Genomic DNA, 15,191 nt, shown 5'->3' on the forward strand with positions numbered 1-15,191 from the left:
TGGTAAAATGTGAAAAATAAGTACAGTATTTTAAAATAATGCTAAATTTAGTCAATTTAGAATACTGTCTTTTATTCTGAAATTACTTTTTACTTTGGGGGTACTAAAATATTTTATTTTTAATAACATGCTTGTGATAGTAGATGGTTATAGTTTATTATGTCCACCACAAAATTTGATTTCAAGGGTTTTGATCTTTGAACTCTAGAAGCCAGGGACACGCTATATATAAACCATATATAAAGATTCAGAAAACATCAGTGTGGGTGGTCAGAGATTTATGGAGAAAATAGAATTTGTGTTGGACCTTGAGAAATGAGCAGAGTTTGGAGAAGAAGTGAGGGTTGGGCAGCATACTTTTAACAGCACTAGAGGAGCAGATGTGGAAGCAGAAGCAGACTTCAGGTGTCCTGGAAATCAGTTGCTGAAACAAGATTCTGGTTATGGATAATGATATTTAAACTTGGATGGGTAGATTGAGCCAGATTATGTAGAATCTTGAGTATCAGGCAATAAAGGTTAGCTTTAAGTGGAATTAAGTAATAGGAGCCATAAAAGGGTTTTGAACAATGGGTTGAAAGCCATTTCATTTATTCAGGAACATTTATAGAATGCCTACAATAGGCAAACCACTTTATTAGATGCTATGGCAGATTAAAAAATGTGATTGGCGCATATGAAGATCCTCTGCTTAGATCTGAAAGAGGGAAGTCAGGGTGATATTACAATATTCTAGACTAAGAAACTGGACTAGAGTGGAGATGAAGGAGGTGGAGACCAGAAATACTTTGACAGGAGGCTGGACTTGGTGCAAGGTTTTGTAAAAAAAGACAAGAAAATTAAAGATACTCCAAAAATTGGAGCCCAGTTTAGAAACATTTGATCAGTTTTCTTCTGGACAGAATAGCATATACAACTTAAAAGTAGTGGATGTTCAGAATAAGTAATTATTGTCTATACAAGTATTTTGGTATTTAATTAAATTTTATTTGTTAGAGATATCAGGAGAGGAAACAGTACTGAACGATGGAGGGGTGCTTCTTCTACAGCATTGTCCATTTGGGAGCTGGAGCTAGTTTGAGAAAAGGGTATCAAGTTCTTTTCTAGGATGTTTACATGAAATGTCCTATATTCTGATAATGTCTTGGTCCTTGAGACTTAGAAAAACTATTACTTTAATAATTGGATTCCATTTGCTTGGTATCAGTCTTTTTGTTTGTTGTTGTTTCTTCTGGTTGTCATTATCTTGGAAAATTAGCCATTCTAAAAATGTTTCTATTTCTGATGACCCAGAACTGTGATTTGATGTGTAAGTAAAAATGCTTATTTTAATTAGATCTCTTGGTTTTATTAGATGTTAAAATTAGTGTTGTTCTTTGGATAGCTGTGTCTATATTGTAGTGGAAAGTACTCTGACTCAGGAATTAGTACAGATCATGCCACTTATTGTGTGACATTGAATGTGTCATCTGACCTGTCTAGCTCTTAGCTATATCATATATAAAGTATATTTTCTACCTGAAGAGATTGATATAGAAGTTTAATAAGATAACTTATAGTAACAATGTGTGTGTAAGACACTGTAGTGGTGTGTGCTGTACTGTGTGTAGTAATGTGAGTGTAAGGCACCCTGCTTAGTGATGAGTTTGTGAGACACATCTTCTGGGTGAGATTGTTTACCCACAATATCTGAGGCCTGCCCTATTAGCATTAGCTTCATTCGAAGAGAAATAGTTGAAAAAAGACTTGATCCAGCCATGCTATTTTCTGGATGCATTCTTGTGGCATATGGATTAGGGAAGGAAGTATATAATATATAATTACATAGTTGCATTTAGATTCTTTAAAACAGTTGCTACCTGCCAAAAACATAAACATCAGTAACAGTCACAACTCATGCTTTACCTGGGAATCCACTGTAGTAATACTGTTGTTATCTGTTACAAACATTCCACCTGGTTTGTATCTCATGGATTGAGCCACCAGGATACTAATACTACAGATCAGTCATTCTCAATTTAGCAGAATAGTGCTGATGACCATAATAATAGGTAATACGTATTGAGCACTTACTATGTGCCAAGTACTGTTCTAAGCACCTTCTATGTATTAATTCATTTATTCTTACTAATAGTTCCCTATCACAGATGAGGAAACTGAGGAACCAAGAGATTTAAGTAATTTATCCAAAGTCACACAGGAGCCAGGATTCACACCTAGTCAGCCTGGTTCCAGAACCTGGGTTCTTAGTGTCTTTACTGTTTTCTGTAAACTACTGTCGTACCTAATATAATCATTACACCGATGTGATATAAAAATGGATCATTGGAAGAACGTTCTTTTAAAGCAATTCTGTTGTTTGGATGCTGCTAGTATTTAGATGGCAAGATTTTCTTACACATATGAAAAGCTTATACACAAGTGTGGAATCTGGAATGTGGTAAGCATTTAATAAATATTGACTCTGAATCATAGCATGTTCAAGTGATGAGATCCATGATAACACTAGAAACCAGCAAGAGCATGCAATTTAATTTTGGGAACATGGGAAGACAGAAGAATTATTGAATAATTTGAAAAGCAACTGCCAACACGATCCTTTTAAAGTGATAAGATGATGTCATTTCCCTGCTCCTTCCCCTCTAATGGGTCCCCATCATACTTGGAATAAAATATAAAACCTTCACAGTACCTACCAGGCCCTCTCTGCCTCATTTTCTGCCATTCTTTTCCTCATTCACTTCCCTCCCACCATACTATAGTGTTACTTAGTCATTGCCGTCCAGCCAAACACCACCAGGAACGTATCTGTAGAATAAAGTTGGATTTTATTACTCATTACAAGGAGGGAGAGAACTAGTTTCATCTCTATAAAAGTGTGTTTAAAAGAACTAATAATTGGATTTTGGCTGTTAGGTGATTTGGGGGAGGGGTGTAGGAAGCAAGGTTTTGTTGTGGGTTGGATGCAATCTGGAAGTGAGGGTAATTCTATGATTTGGTATTGTAATAATTTTTATATTAAAGAGGAGGGAATAAAGGGGCTAAAACTATAATTGTAAAGAAACAGCAGTCACTCCTTAGCCAGGAAAGGGTGATGCTCGGTCATTTTTGTGGTTTGGACCACAAAATGGTTTTGTTTGTCTGGACCTGAGATATGATTATAGAATGAGGGTTTTTTTGCCTTGATCTAGCATTGTCGCATAGTGGCCTTGTCCCCTGTTGGTGTGCTATGGGATTATTTATGTTCAACAGAAGAGCAGCAGGCCAGATCCCAGCTACACCTAGGCCTAGCTGGTGGTGCTAAGCTAGCTCCTGGCTGTCAGGAGCTTCTCTTCTCTTGCTTATCCTGAACATGTTAAATATTCTCTCACTTTAGAGCCTTTGCACTTTTTGTTTCCTCTGCCTGGAATGTTCTCCAGATATTTATTTTGCTTAATCCATCACTTCATTCAGATCTTTGCTTATGCATCATCTTAGGCTTCTGTCCATCCTTTTTCTAAATTAGCATTCCAAATACTCTTGATTTCCCTACTCTGCTCTCTTTTTCTCCAAGGCACTTATAACTACTTAAGTTCATACACATATTTATTTTATTTATTACCTATCTCCCCTACTAGAATATTCAGTCCACAAGGAGCACAGACTACATAGGTCACAATGTGAATGGTGCCCTCTAGAATCATGCAGTGCAAACCTGCCTGGACAGAGGCCATTTCTCTTCTCTTTACACATTTATCCTCATCAGTCAGAACACTACCCAGCATCACTTGGTCCTCAGTAAATATCTGTTGAGTGAATAACCACAGTAGAACAAAATATTTAATTACTGATAAGTTTTTACAAAGAGGGAATTGTATCTGACCAATCTTTTTTTTGGTGGTGGTGGTGGTGATTCAGTGTATAGAACTGAACAGAGCAGTTATTCGGAGAGAACAAATGGATAACTAGAAATAATCTAACATTTATCCCATTAAAGTATTTTATAATCACTTGGAGTAAAATTAATATGAATTAGTATTGCTACATTCTTTTTGCAATTTTAGGGATCAAAGGAAGCAGTTACAGGTACTTGTGGAAAACAAGTTTTATGAGTGGTTGATTAATACAGGACATCAGCAGCAGCTGGACAGTCTTGTGCCCCCTGCAGCAGGCTCCAAACAAGCAGCAGGATAAGACTTCCTCATCAAAACACTGGTAGGCATTTATAATGGAGAGCACTTAAAACAAATTATTTGGGGGAGATCTTACAAGCATACCAAAAAAACACACAGAATATTATGTTACCAACTATTGCTGATTTTTTCCACCGCTCTCACCAGCATATACAGATTTTTAAACACCCATATATACCACATTTTATAGTGAGAAGGCCAAGCAAAATATTCAGGTGGAGCCTATAGAGTTACGGGCAAATATAATAGCCAAATTTGTCTTTTTTGTCTCTTGCCTGGCACATTATACCGTCCAAAGCTGTTCTGTACTTCCCCATATATGGTTTTAAGTCTTACCCTTTCTGACACATTTTTCCTCTTTCCCATAATCCCACACATAAATCAATTAATAAATTAGCTAATCTTTGTTAATTATACATATGGGCATTAATAAATTACCAGAATTAATCCAAATGAAGATTTGAATACTAAACTCTAGGAGACCTACAGATTCAATTGAAGAGAACATGGATACAGGCAAATTTATTGGAAGTTATTTAATCCAAATACATAGTATTCTTTTTTTTAAATAGAAATTAGCTTATTTTGCTATTTTAAAGTATCTTTAGAGACTAACAATAGAAAAACACAAAGGACATAAATAGGTAGTTCACAGAAAGGTACTTACAAACACAAAGATGCTCACTTTCACTTAAAATTAAAGAAATGTAAGATACTATTTTTCATGTATCACACTGGCAAGGATCAAAAACATAGTATACAACACTGATAAGACATTTCACTTACCTCTGGGGAAAGTGTAAATTTGTGCAACCTTTTTGGAGGATAGTTTGACAAAATCAGAATTAAAAATGCACACATTCTTTGACTTTGCAATTTCACTTAGATTTATCTTACAGATACATTCATGTATGTAAAGATCTGTTTAAAAGAGATGTTCAGAAACTAACACAACATTGTAAAACAACTATACTCCAATAAAAAATAAGTACATACATACATACATATACAAGAGATGTTCATTGCAGCATTGTTTGAAATAGCTGTAGGCTGGAAATCAGCCACATGCTCCCCATTAGAGGGCAGGTGCCTAATGAACTGATTCATCCATGCCACGGAATGCATCTTTGAAAGGAATGAAGCACACCCGCATGTGCTGATCCTGAATGACCTCTAGGGGGTGATGGTGAAAGCTGGCAGGGGGCGTAAAATGTTGCCTCGTGTGTTTGAAAAAAGGAAAGGGATAATCACACATATTTTTATGCTAGTTATATGCCTTAAAAATTTCTGAAAGGATATAAAGAAATTGTTAGCAGTGTTTGTCTTTGAGGAATGAAACTGGGTGTCTAGGGTAGAAGAAAACTTACTCTTAATTTTTATTGAGATATTCACATACCATAAACTTCACTTTTTTTTTTTTGCGGTACGCGGGCCTCTCACTGTTGTGGCCTCTCCCGTTGCAGAGCACAGGCTCCGGACGCGCAGGCTCAGCGGCCATGGCTCACGGGCCTAGCCGCTCCGCGGCACGTGGGATCTTCCCGGACCGGGGCACGAACCCATGTCCCCTGCATCGGCAGGCGGACTCTCAACCACTGCGCCACCAGGGAAGCCCAAAACTTCACTTTTTTAAAGTGAAGAATTCAGCAGCTTTGATTATATTCACAAGTTTGTACAATCATCACCATTTAACAAATCCAGAACATTTTCATCACCCTAAAAATAAAGCCCGTATACATTGACAGTCACTCCCAATTCCTCCAACTCCCCATATCTCCTCTGCCACCTGGTCCCTGGCAACTTCTAACTTCTACTGTTTGTCGCTTGAGTTGTCAGTTCTGGACATCTCATATAAATGGAATCATACAATATGTGGCCTTTGTGTCTGCCTTCTTTCACTTAGCATAATGTTTTCAAGGTTCATCTATGTTGTAGCATGTGTCAGTACATCATTCCTTTTTATGGTTGGATACTATTCCATTGTACGGATATACCGCACTTTATTTGTTCATCAGTTGATGGACATTTGAGTTGCTTCCACTTGTTAGCTATTGTGAATAATGCTGCTATATGTACTTTCGTGTACAAATTTTTGTGTAGAGATGTTTTTATTTCTCTTCAGTATACTATGCAGAGGAGTAGAATTGCAAGATCATATGTTTAACTTTTTGAGGAACCGCTGAACTGTTTTCCAAAGCTGCGTAAACTTATTCTTTATTGTTTATATATTGTTTACATTTTCAAAGTGTGTATTACTTTTTATAAAAAAAGAATTTTACAATATTTAGTTAATAAATACTGAGATTAAGAATTGGAAATCTGGGCCTCCCTGGTGGCGCAGTGGTTGAGAGTCCGCCTGCCGATGCAGGGGATACGGGTTCGTGCCCCGGTCTGGGAGGATCCCATATGCCGCGGAGCGGCTGGGCCCGTGAGCCATGGCCGCTGGGCCTGCGCATCCGGAGCCTGTGCTCTGCAACGGGGGAGGCCACAACAGTGAGAGGCCCGCATACAGCAAAAAAAAAGAAAAAAAAAAAAAAAAAAAAAAGAATTGGAAATCTGAAGATTATACAAAGGAAATGGGAACTATAAGAGGATAAGATCTTACTTTAGACTAACCCCACAGCCTGCTACTTTATGTATGAATTTCTTTTCTTCTATTATGAACTAATGTGACCCTCAGAGAAAAGGAATGTAACTTTTAACTTCACATATTTTATCACTCTAAATTATCATCTGACCGATTTATGTGATTTTATGAAAAGGATTTTTTCCTATTTTTACACGAAGGTGATAGAAAGTTAGTTTTTTTGTTTTGTTTTGTTTTTTTCATATTCAGGGCCCTGGAAACATGAGGATGAATGCAAGATGGTGCACATGTTGAAACTAAACTGGGAAGGTGCTCTTGCTGCTTAAGAGACTTTGGGTATTTTTCTTCCTATTTAAGACCTTTCCTTAAGTTTCCTTCCAATGTCATTTGCTACTGTTTACATTGAATTTTAGATAAACTTCTATTATATAAACATATAGTTTATAGAACATCAGAAGGCTCATTTTGTGATGCTAAAATGAAAAAGTTGATGAAGGCATTGTATATATGTTAATATTAAAGTGATTGAGCATAGGTTTTATAGTTCTTTGTAACTATTTAAAAGGAAATTACTACTCCTTTTAGAAAAGAATTGGAATGAAAGTATGATTTTTGGAGTATAAATATAGCAGGAAAGATTTTATACAAAGATATTTTAGTCCTTAAAGTATGCAACAATGAAACTGTATAAAATCTTTATTTTTCATTTCACTTTCTGCTTTAAATTTTCAATAAACAAACTCTAAAATGTAATCTTCTCCTTTCAATAAAAAGATAAAGCTTTACTTTTAATTTTAGAAAAGATTTCCAATGTCATTCTGTGATGTTATATCAAAATAAAGTTTACATTTGATGGGAAAGCTATGTTCTTTAAGATAAACAGTTACCAGTTTAATGAATCTGATTGCTGATAAACATTGTTTCATATGCTCTTTGGCCATTTAATTAGTAATTATATCTAAAAGCGCTTGATCTCTTATTTCTAAAATGAAAATTATCCCTCAGAATGTGTTTTAATTATAATTGGAGTTTTTATTTTAAACTTGCTTGATGAAATTCAAGCAAGGAGAGCATTACCAAATAAAGAAACACTGGAATAATAGAAGTGTCTTTTTGGAAACTGCTATTGTTTAATGAAATTAATGGTATTAATTAGATACTTTCTTTAAAGTTTATAAAGTTCAGAAAACTAAGCATATAACTTAATACTTTGTAACTCAACAGTCTTCATATCAAGGCACATTTGTCATTTTCTGGCTGACCAAAATATATTTTAGGGGTATCCCATTTATAAAAATATTTGCTGGAGGCTTTGTTAAGGGGAAAGATGAGGAAGTTGGGCTTTTGAGAAGAATATATTTGACCAGGAAAATTAAAATGGAGAACAGTTGATTTGTTGTTTCTTTGAGTTTCAGTAAGGTGTAATCTCATTCCTAAAATCAGAGGTATATGAAGCACCAAAAACTGTTCCTTACACAGGTTCCAACATGATATCATGGCAGAGAAATGCCGCCTAGCAGGTGGCAAGTTGGGCTTAGCTAAACCTTTGCAAATTCAGGATTTCCACAGTAACCTTCTGTCTCTCGGGCTACACATTGTAGCACCCTTTCTTGTGGACTGGAACTTTTGGGTGTATGTGTGTGTTTTGAAAACATTTCACACTTAAATAACAGTGGCAGGAATGTAAATTCCCACATGCCTTTTGTCTAGATTCACCAATTGTTAACATTTTGCCAGTTTCACTTTACCAACCCTCTATATAGTGTTACTATTTTATTTTTGCTCAACAATTTAAGGGTAGGTTGAAGACATCTGGGACCTTAACTCCTAAATACATTAGCATGTATTTCTTAAAACCAGACATTCTCTTACATAGTCATAGTACATATGATTAAATTCAGGAAGTTTAACAATGGCACAATAGTAGTACCTAATATATAGACTGTATTAAAATTTTCTAATTATCCCCAAAATGTCACTTGTGTTGACTTTTTTTCCAAACACAAGATCATGCATTGCCTTTAGTTGTCATGTCAGTTTTATTGCTTTGGAACATGTTTCACTTCTGTTCAGAATTAGAGGGTGGTTTTTTTTACTCATCTCCTGCAAGTTCTTTTGAAGAAAAAAAGACATGGGGGATTTCAAGGTGGCTGCTTGCTAGAAAACCAAATTGCCCAAGTAAGAGGAACTTTTTTGTTTTCAATTTTGAAAAATTTGGCTGGGTTTTGGTGTCTTGAGTCAGCAAAGTCTATAATGCAGCAAGGCTTGGTAAGCATTAAAGAGGGTACTGAAGCTTTCCTTTATTTCATAATCCTGATTGTTTTTCTAGAAACCATCAATAGCCTCTAAATGACTGACTCAATTTTTGGATCCTATTCTCTTGACTAAGCAAATGTTTGATTTGAAACCAACCCAGTATAAATGTCTCTGTGCCTCTAACTCTCTGTAGCTATTCCTGGATTTCAGCACTGGGGAAACCAATCTATGCACCAAAAATGTCTAAAGCTGGAACCAAGGTAAGTAAATGGTCATGCTGATTTCTAGCCTACCCACTTTTTCACCTAATGATACATTGAAAGAAACATGGAGAAAAGCTTTTGTTTCTTCACCTGGAGGTGAGTATGATAGTGGTTAGAAGGCTGGGATTGATTGAAGAAAAGATTAAGGCATGCTTATTGTATTTTCTATTCTAACAGAATTACCAAATAATTTATTAAGGGTTTATCTTCATGTGTGGTACTTACTATGTTGAATACTGTACAGGTATGTAATGTGTAAATATCGTCATGATTTCTGCCTTCCAGCAACTAATCTCTGTATTTCCACAGGAATAAGACATGCAGATAAGAGGATTATGTGGAGTAGAAAACTTTCAGTATTCAATTAAAAATCTGTCTTGTGAAATTTAGCATCAACCATTAATATTCTAAATGGCCAAAACGGATGGACCAATCAAGTGAATTAAATCCTACGTATCCCCTTCATTCAGCCGCTACTCTTATCCCTTTCCCCCCCAAAACTGCTTACTTAGGTTAGGAAAATTGCCTCTAAAATATGTGATTCACGATTGTTGGACTGGAAATTGATTCTCTTTGGGCATGAGGGAAAACACCTTCATTCTCTTTCTAGTTCTTCACTGACTGTAGGTCTAAAGCAAAGCCTCTGGTCCCTGATTTTTCCACCTAATGTTTTCCTGTGTAAATGTTCAAGCCCATTGAATCTTAAAAGAATAAGTAAGAGATGGTAAATGAATATTTGTATGTCCCTTACTTATATTCTCCAATTGTTTACATTTTGCCATATCTGGTTTCTCTCTCTGTCTCTCTTTCTCTTTTTACTAAACCATTTGGAAATAAATAGCAGACTTCATTATACTTTTGCCTTAAGTTTTTAGGCATGTATATCCTAAAATCAAGGGCATTCCCTGTATAAACATCATATCATTATCAGGTTCCCCAGATTTATCAGAATATAATACCTAATATTTAGACTATATTCACATTTCCTCCAGTTGCTCCCAAAAATGTGCTTCATGGCTGGCTTTTCCCCTGATGTGGGATCCAGTCAAGGGTCATGAATTTCATTTGGTGTGAAGTTTCATTAGCCTCTTTTTTTTTAGCCTCTTTAATATAGAGCAATCCCCCTAGTTTTTGTTGTTGTGAGACATTGACATTTTTCAAAGTCCAAACCCAGGTGTCTTATAAAAAGTCCTGACATCTGGACTTGTCTAATTGTTTTCTCATGTTTAGATTCATACTAACCACCTTGGCACAAAAACTACATAGGCAATGTCAGGCACTTTCCATTGCATTTTTTCAGGAGGCACCTGTTAACTTGTTGCATAACTGTTGAGCGCCTGATTTTTTTTCCCGTTTGGAAAATAGAACTAATAGTCGTATTTGCATCCAGAAGGTTTGGGGAGAAAAATGAGACAGTGTCTTTAGTGCTCTGAGGTTTTTGAAAAATATGCCATGAAAATCCCACTAAAAAGCATCTGAAGTCCTTAGAGGGCTATCCACGTGCCTGGAGGGAAGGTTGTTACAGAACAGCCCCACTTTCAATGATTTCCAGTGTAGGAGTAATGCACTCTTTTATTTCTTGTAGCTGGTCTGTTGACTTAGTAAAAACTTTTGCTTGCTAAGCCAAAGGAGATAGTAATAGTAATTTATCTTTTACTTTTTTATTTCTTCTCCCTTTCTCATTGTCTTGCTAGCAGTTTACTCAGAAGAGTTATGGGCTGGGCAAAAGCCATGCATTTTACTAAGTTTGTTCTTGTTACCTGTGGAATAGTCAAGACATTTTCCCCTCTGCTATATTGGATTAGTAGGCTATTTTTCAAAAAATTAACTTGGCAGAGTAATTTTGTAATAACTTCTAGGAAAATCTCCTGCACATTTCTTAGCCTTCTCTACAAAATTTTTTGTCCAAGAGTCCCAACCTCTCAGCTGACCATAAAGTGGATTTCATGGTCTTCTACAAATGGAGATTGAGTAAAGGTGCAACGTTCTCTGGGCCCTGAAACTTGGAAGGTCTGCTACTGAAAGAAGAGCTTGGCCCTGGAGCTCAGTAATGGTTCTGTGGCAATGCTAGTGCTTTGTTTCAGCCTTGGGATGGTTGGCTGGTTTGCTGGAAAGGTGGACAGCAAGGAAAAAATCATATATATTTCCACTTTTCATATACTGAAGTCAGTCAGGTAAGTGTGCAGAGGGCAGTAAGTGTGAGAAACAATGAAGGAAGAAAGATGATATTAATTTCCCATGGCATATCCCTTGCAGAGCCTCTCTTTTGGTGAACAGTTGGCCAAAAACCAAAGGTAAATTTAATTAAGTTTAGAATCTATCCATTCTTAGAGAGTTTACCTTGGGTTTCTTGAAGATCTTGCCACAGGTTTTGAGAAAAGCCTGTGAGATTCAGAATTGGTCTTGTTCCATTGCTAAGAGTAAATGGTATATTTTGAACAGAGTTAGCTGTGCAGGTAGGAAGACAACAGAGGGAGATGAAGTAAAATAAAATGAACAGATTACTAACCAGGAGTCTGCACTGCTGTCCACTGGTTTGCCTGCAACCAACTTGTAACTAGCTAATGACCTTAGCCAAGTCATTTAACGTCTTTATCTGTAACAGTTGTAGCGAAAGCTTATTGGAAATCATGAGGCAGCTATTAAAATTGCTCTATTGGCACTGTGCCATCGGACCCTCAGAACAACCCTCTGCAGTGGATAATGTTACCCAGATTTAACTAGTGGTCCTGCGATTTTGTTTTCTCACCTGTACCACGTATCTAAATCTGTGCTGTGCTAAAATGGGAAAGGGAGCAGGAAGAGATTGAGATGACTGTGGGAAGGGAAGAAAGGTGAAGTAGGTGATTTAGGGGCAGGAAGGGTAAGGAGCCTTTTAGGGAACAGGAAAGGGAATAGTTGAGAGAAATGGGAAGGGCAGGAAGGAGAAAGTTCACAGTGGAAGGAAAAGCTATTAGTAGGTTGCTATGTAGAAAGGCTCACCTGCGTAGAAAAGAATGAGGCCCAGCTGCGAACTATTTTTAGTGTCTGCTTTCATTCCCTGCATCTAATTAGTCACCAAATCCTCATTTCTTGTGACTGTCCTCATCGTCATTCACATTGCAGTTGCCTGTGGTTGGTCCTCAGCATCTCTCACCTCCGCCCATAGCAATCAGCTATTTCTAGGTACAAACCATTACATTACATTTCCCACATCATCACCAGAGGGATTCTAGCAAGGCTCTTGTGTCACTTCTGGCTTTATTTCCTAACACTTCACCACATGCTCAATCTGCACCAGGCTTGATGAACTACTTGTCCCTATAGTGGGCCATGTCCTTCCACTCCTTTATTCCATTAAACGAGCTGTCCCTTTTGCTCTGCCTCTGGAAAACCCCCCACTTATCCTTCAATCCTTGCCTCAAAGATCCTCTCCTCAAAAATCCTCTCCAGATAACTGGCTCTGTCTGCTGCTTTCATCTGAAATGGCTGACATGGTTTTTCTCCTTCTAAACCTATAAAGCAAATTAGCCACAAGGTGGCGGCACAACACCAGGGAATTAACTGCTCAAATCAATGACACCTGTGATTTCAGTTTAAATTATAACCTGGCATTGATCTTGGATGTGGAATTACAGAACAAGAAGGGACAGACTCTGTGGTCCATTTGGTCTAGTGGTTTTCAGAAACTGCATCATGAATCCCTGGGACTTCCCGGGAACTCTGTTGCCTGTTTCAAACAGAAAAGTTTTATTTTACAGCCAGGGCTTCGAATCTAGTCCAGTCCTTTCATTCGACAGATGGGAAGCTGGAGCCCTGAGAGGTGGCTTGACTAAAATAGTAGGGCTGATTGTAGAGGTGCAGCTCTAGAGCCCAGGCATAGTATTTCCCATTTCTCAGGGCTATTCCCAGGCATATTTCCCAGTGCCATCACAGGCTTCAGAGGTTTACCCCAAAGATTGTGATGCAACTTGGTAAGAGTTTGAAGCAAAGGACATTCTTGCCTTGTCATTTTGTTGCTTTGCAGCTACTTTGTTGGCAACAAAATAATAATACAGAACACATGATATATTTTCATGTCTGTATGTTCTATATCCATCTAAAATAAGCTCTAAAGCTAAGGTCTGTGTTTTCTTCTTCTCTATATATCTCTTCCATATCACCTAGAATGGATTTCTGTATTTGGAACTCACTCATCTTCATCTAGCATTTGTTGCGGGTTTGTCAAGTGCAGGGTATAAGGGTCCATAGCTGAAATAAGGCTTAGTCCTTGCCCTTGGAAGAAGTCTAGTAGGTGTCGGTGGGACAGATAGAAAAGTGGAACATTTATTACATAAGTACAGTGAGAAAGAAGCCATGAGCTTGAGTCTGAAAATGCTGGCCTACAGTAGAGCATTCTTTTGTTTTGCTTCATTTTAAGCCCTCAGAAAGTGCTCATTCCTGTTGTTAACAACTAAAGTTGTCTGCCAGAAGGCAAATGTTGTGAGGTATGGTAGAACTAGATATTTTCTCCTCAAAATGGAGGAGAAAGGAATTCCTAAAGTGGGGAATATGTTCATAATTTTCATTTTTCTATGAACACAGCCACTTAACCCCTCAGTTTTTCCACTTTGTCCTGTGCTCCAGATTACTTTCTTTGAAGACAAAAACTTTCAAGGCCGCCACTATGACAGCGATTGCGACTGTGCAGATTTCCACATGTACTTGAGTCGCTGCAACTCCATTAGAGTGGAAGGAGGCACCTGGGCTGTGTATGAAAGGCCCAACTTTGCTGGGTACATGTACATCCTACCCCGGGGTGACTACTCTGAGTACCAGCACTGGATGGGCCTCAATGACCGCCTCAGCTCCTGCAGGGCTGTTCACCTGGTGAGTCTGCAGAGGATGTGCGTGCTCTCTCTCTTTCTGTCTCTTACCCCCTCCCCTGCCATTTTGCTTTTATGTGAAAGAATTTTCTTAAGATTTTCCCACCTCTTAATGGGTAGTTGTTTCTTGTGGGCTGCTGAGGCTTCAATAAAATCTTAGGTCAGTTCATCACAAGACTACGTGACTTATTTCCATAGTACTTTCTCTACCTCTTGTATATTTTAAGGAATTGTTTTTCTTATTGAACGTCAGCTGTTTCAGTCAGTACACAGTGGGGATGGGCATTCAGATCATCTCACTTTCAAGGTGATGGGTCCCAAACCTCACTGTTCTCTGAGTTCCTGGCCTGCTGTTGATTTCGCTAATGTTTGCTGTTCATTTCCCCCTTTGTTTTTTTAGTCTAGTGGAGGCCAGTATAAGATTCAGATCTTTGAGAAAGGGGATTTTAATGGTCAGATGTATGAAACCACTGAAGATTGCCCTTCCATCATGGAGCAGTTTCACATGCGAGAGGTCCACTCCTGTAAGGTGCTGGAGGGTGCGTGGATCTTCTACGAGCTTCCCAACTACCGTGGCAGGCAGTACCTCCTAGACAAGAAGGAGTACCGGAAGCCCATCGACTGGGGTGCAGCTTCCCCAGCTATCCAGTCTTTCCGCCGCATTGTGGAGTGATGATATGGATGCAGCCATAAGCTTCTTCCTGGGGCCAAATGCTGGCTGGCCTTGTCCTCCAAATAAGCATCATAAATAAAAACAATTGGCATGCATTCCACTGTTTACTATAATGCCTCTCCTTAAACACTTGTAGGCACCAGTAAAATAGTGCCCACCACAGCGGGCAGTTACACAAAGCAACTCATCCTTCAGGTTATATCTTTGTGCCAGACGAAATGGGACTGGATTAAAAGGTTAGAAAATCGTACTGCCATGTGGTGGTTCTTGTTGCTTAAGGTCTGTATTAATGGTGCACTAGGAGGATGCGGAATTCGCGTCTCCTCACAACTAGGGCACCTATCAGGCACCGGTGGGGGACTACGGACACCGAAGGGGATGGGAGGAACCCCCAGCAAC

General features: G+C 38.1%; 2 protein-coding genes across 5 annotated transcripts in view; both read left to right on the top strand.

The window, feature by feature from the left end:
* The window catches only part of TBCCD1 (TBCC domain containing 1), a 21,281-nt gene extending 14,189 nt beyond the window's left edge, over positions 1 to 7,092 (top strand). For 3 of the 4 annotated variants that reach the window (XM_082625584.1, XM_082625582.1, XM_082625585.1), the window contains one exon: positions 4,044 to 4,179. In XM_082625584.1, the coding sequence (XP_082481710.1) occupies positions 4,044 to 4,173 (130 nt within the window). In that variant the 3' untranslated portion in view covers positions 4,174 to 4,179. Of the gene's footprint in view, positions 1 to 4,043; positions 4,180 to 7,005 lie in introns of those variants that run through there. The other variant, XM_082625583.1, reaches the window with a different exon arrangement.
* Positions 7,009 to 14,980, top strand: CRYGS (crystallin gamma S). Its single transcript, XM_082625587.1, has 4 exons — positions 7,009 to 7,092; positions 9,206 to 9,272; positions 13,881 to 14,123; positions 14,520 to 14,980. Exons 1-4 carry the CDS (start codon positions 7,028 to 7,030, stop codon positions 14,790 to 14,792), a joined length of 648 nt encoding a protein of 215 aa, XP_082481713.1. The 5' UTR covers positions 7,009 to 7,027; the 3' UTR covers positions 14,793 to 14,980.
* The last annotated feature ends 211 nt before the right edge of the window (positions 14,981 to 15,191 follow it).

This window comes from Mesoplodon mirus, assembly GCF_964341445.2.
Source record: "Mesoplodon mirus genome assembly, chromosome: 6".
NCBI lineage: Eukaryota > Metazoa > Chordata > Mammalia > Artiodactyla > Ziphiidae > Mesoplodon > Mesoplodon mirus.

Coding starts and splice junctions, on each gene's coding strand:
- CRYGS (XM_082625587.1), top strand. CDS start 7,028: ATGCAAGATGGTGCACATGTTGAAACTAAACTGGGAAGGTGCTCTTGC. Junction 7,093..9,205: donor TGCTGCTTAAGAGACTTTGG/GTATTTTTCTTC, acceptor AACTCTCTGTAG/CTATTCCTGGATTTCAGCAC. Junction 9,273..13,880: donor TGTCTAAAGCTGGAACCAAG/GTAAGTAAATGG, acceptor CCTGTGCTCCAG/ATTACTTTCTTTGAAGACAA.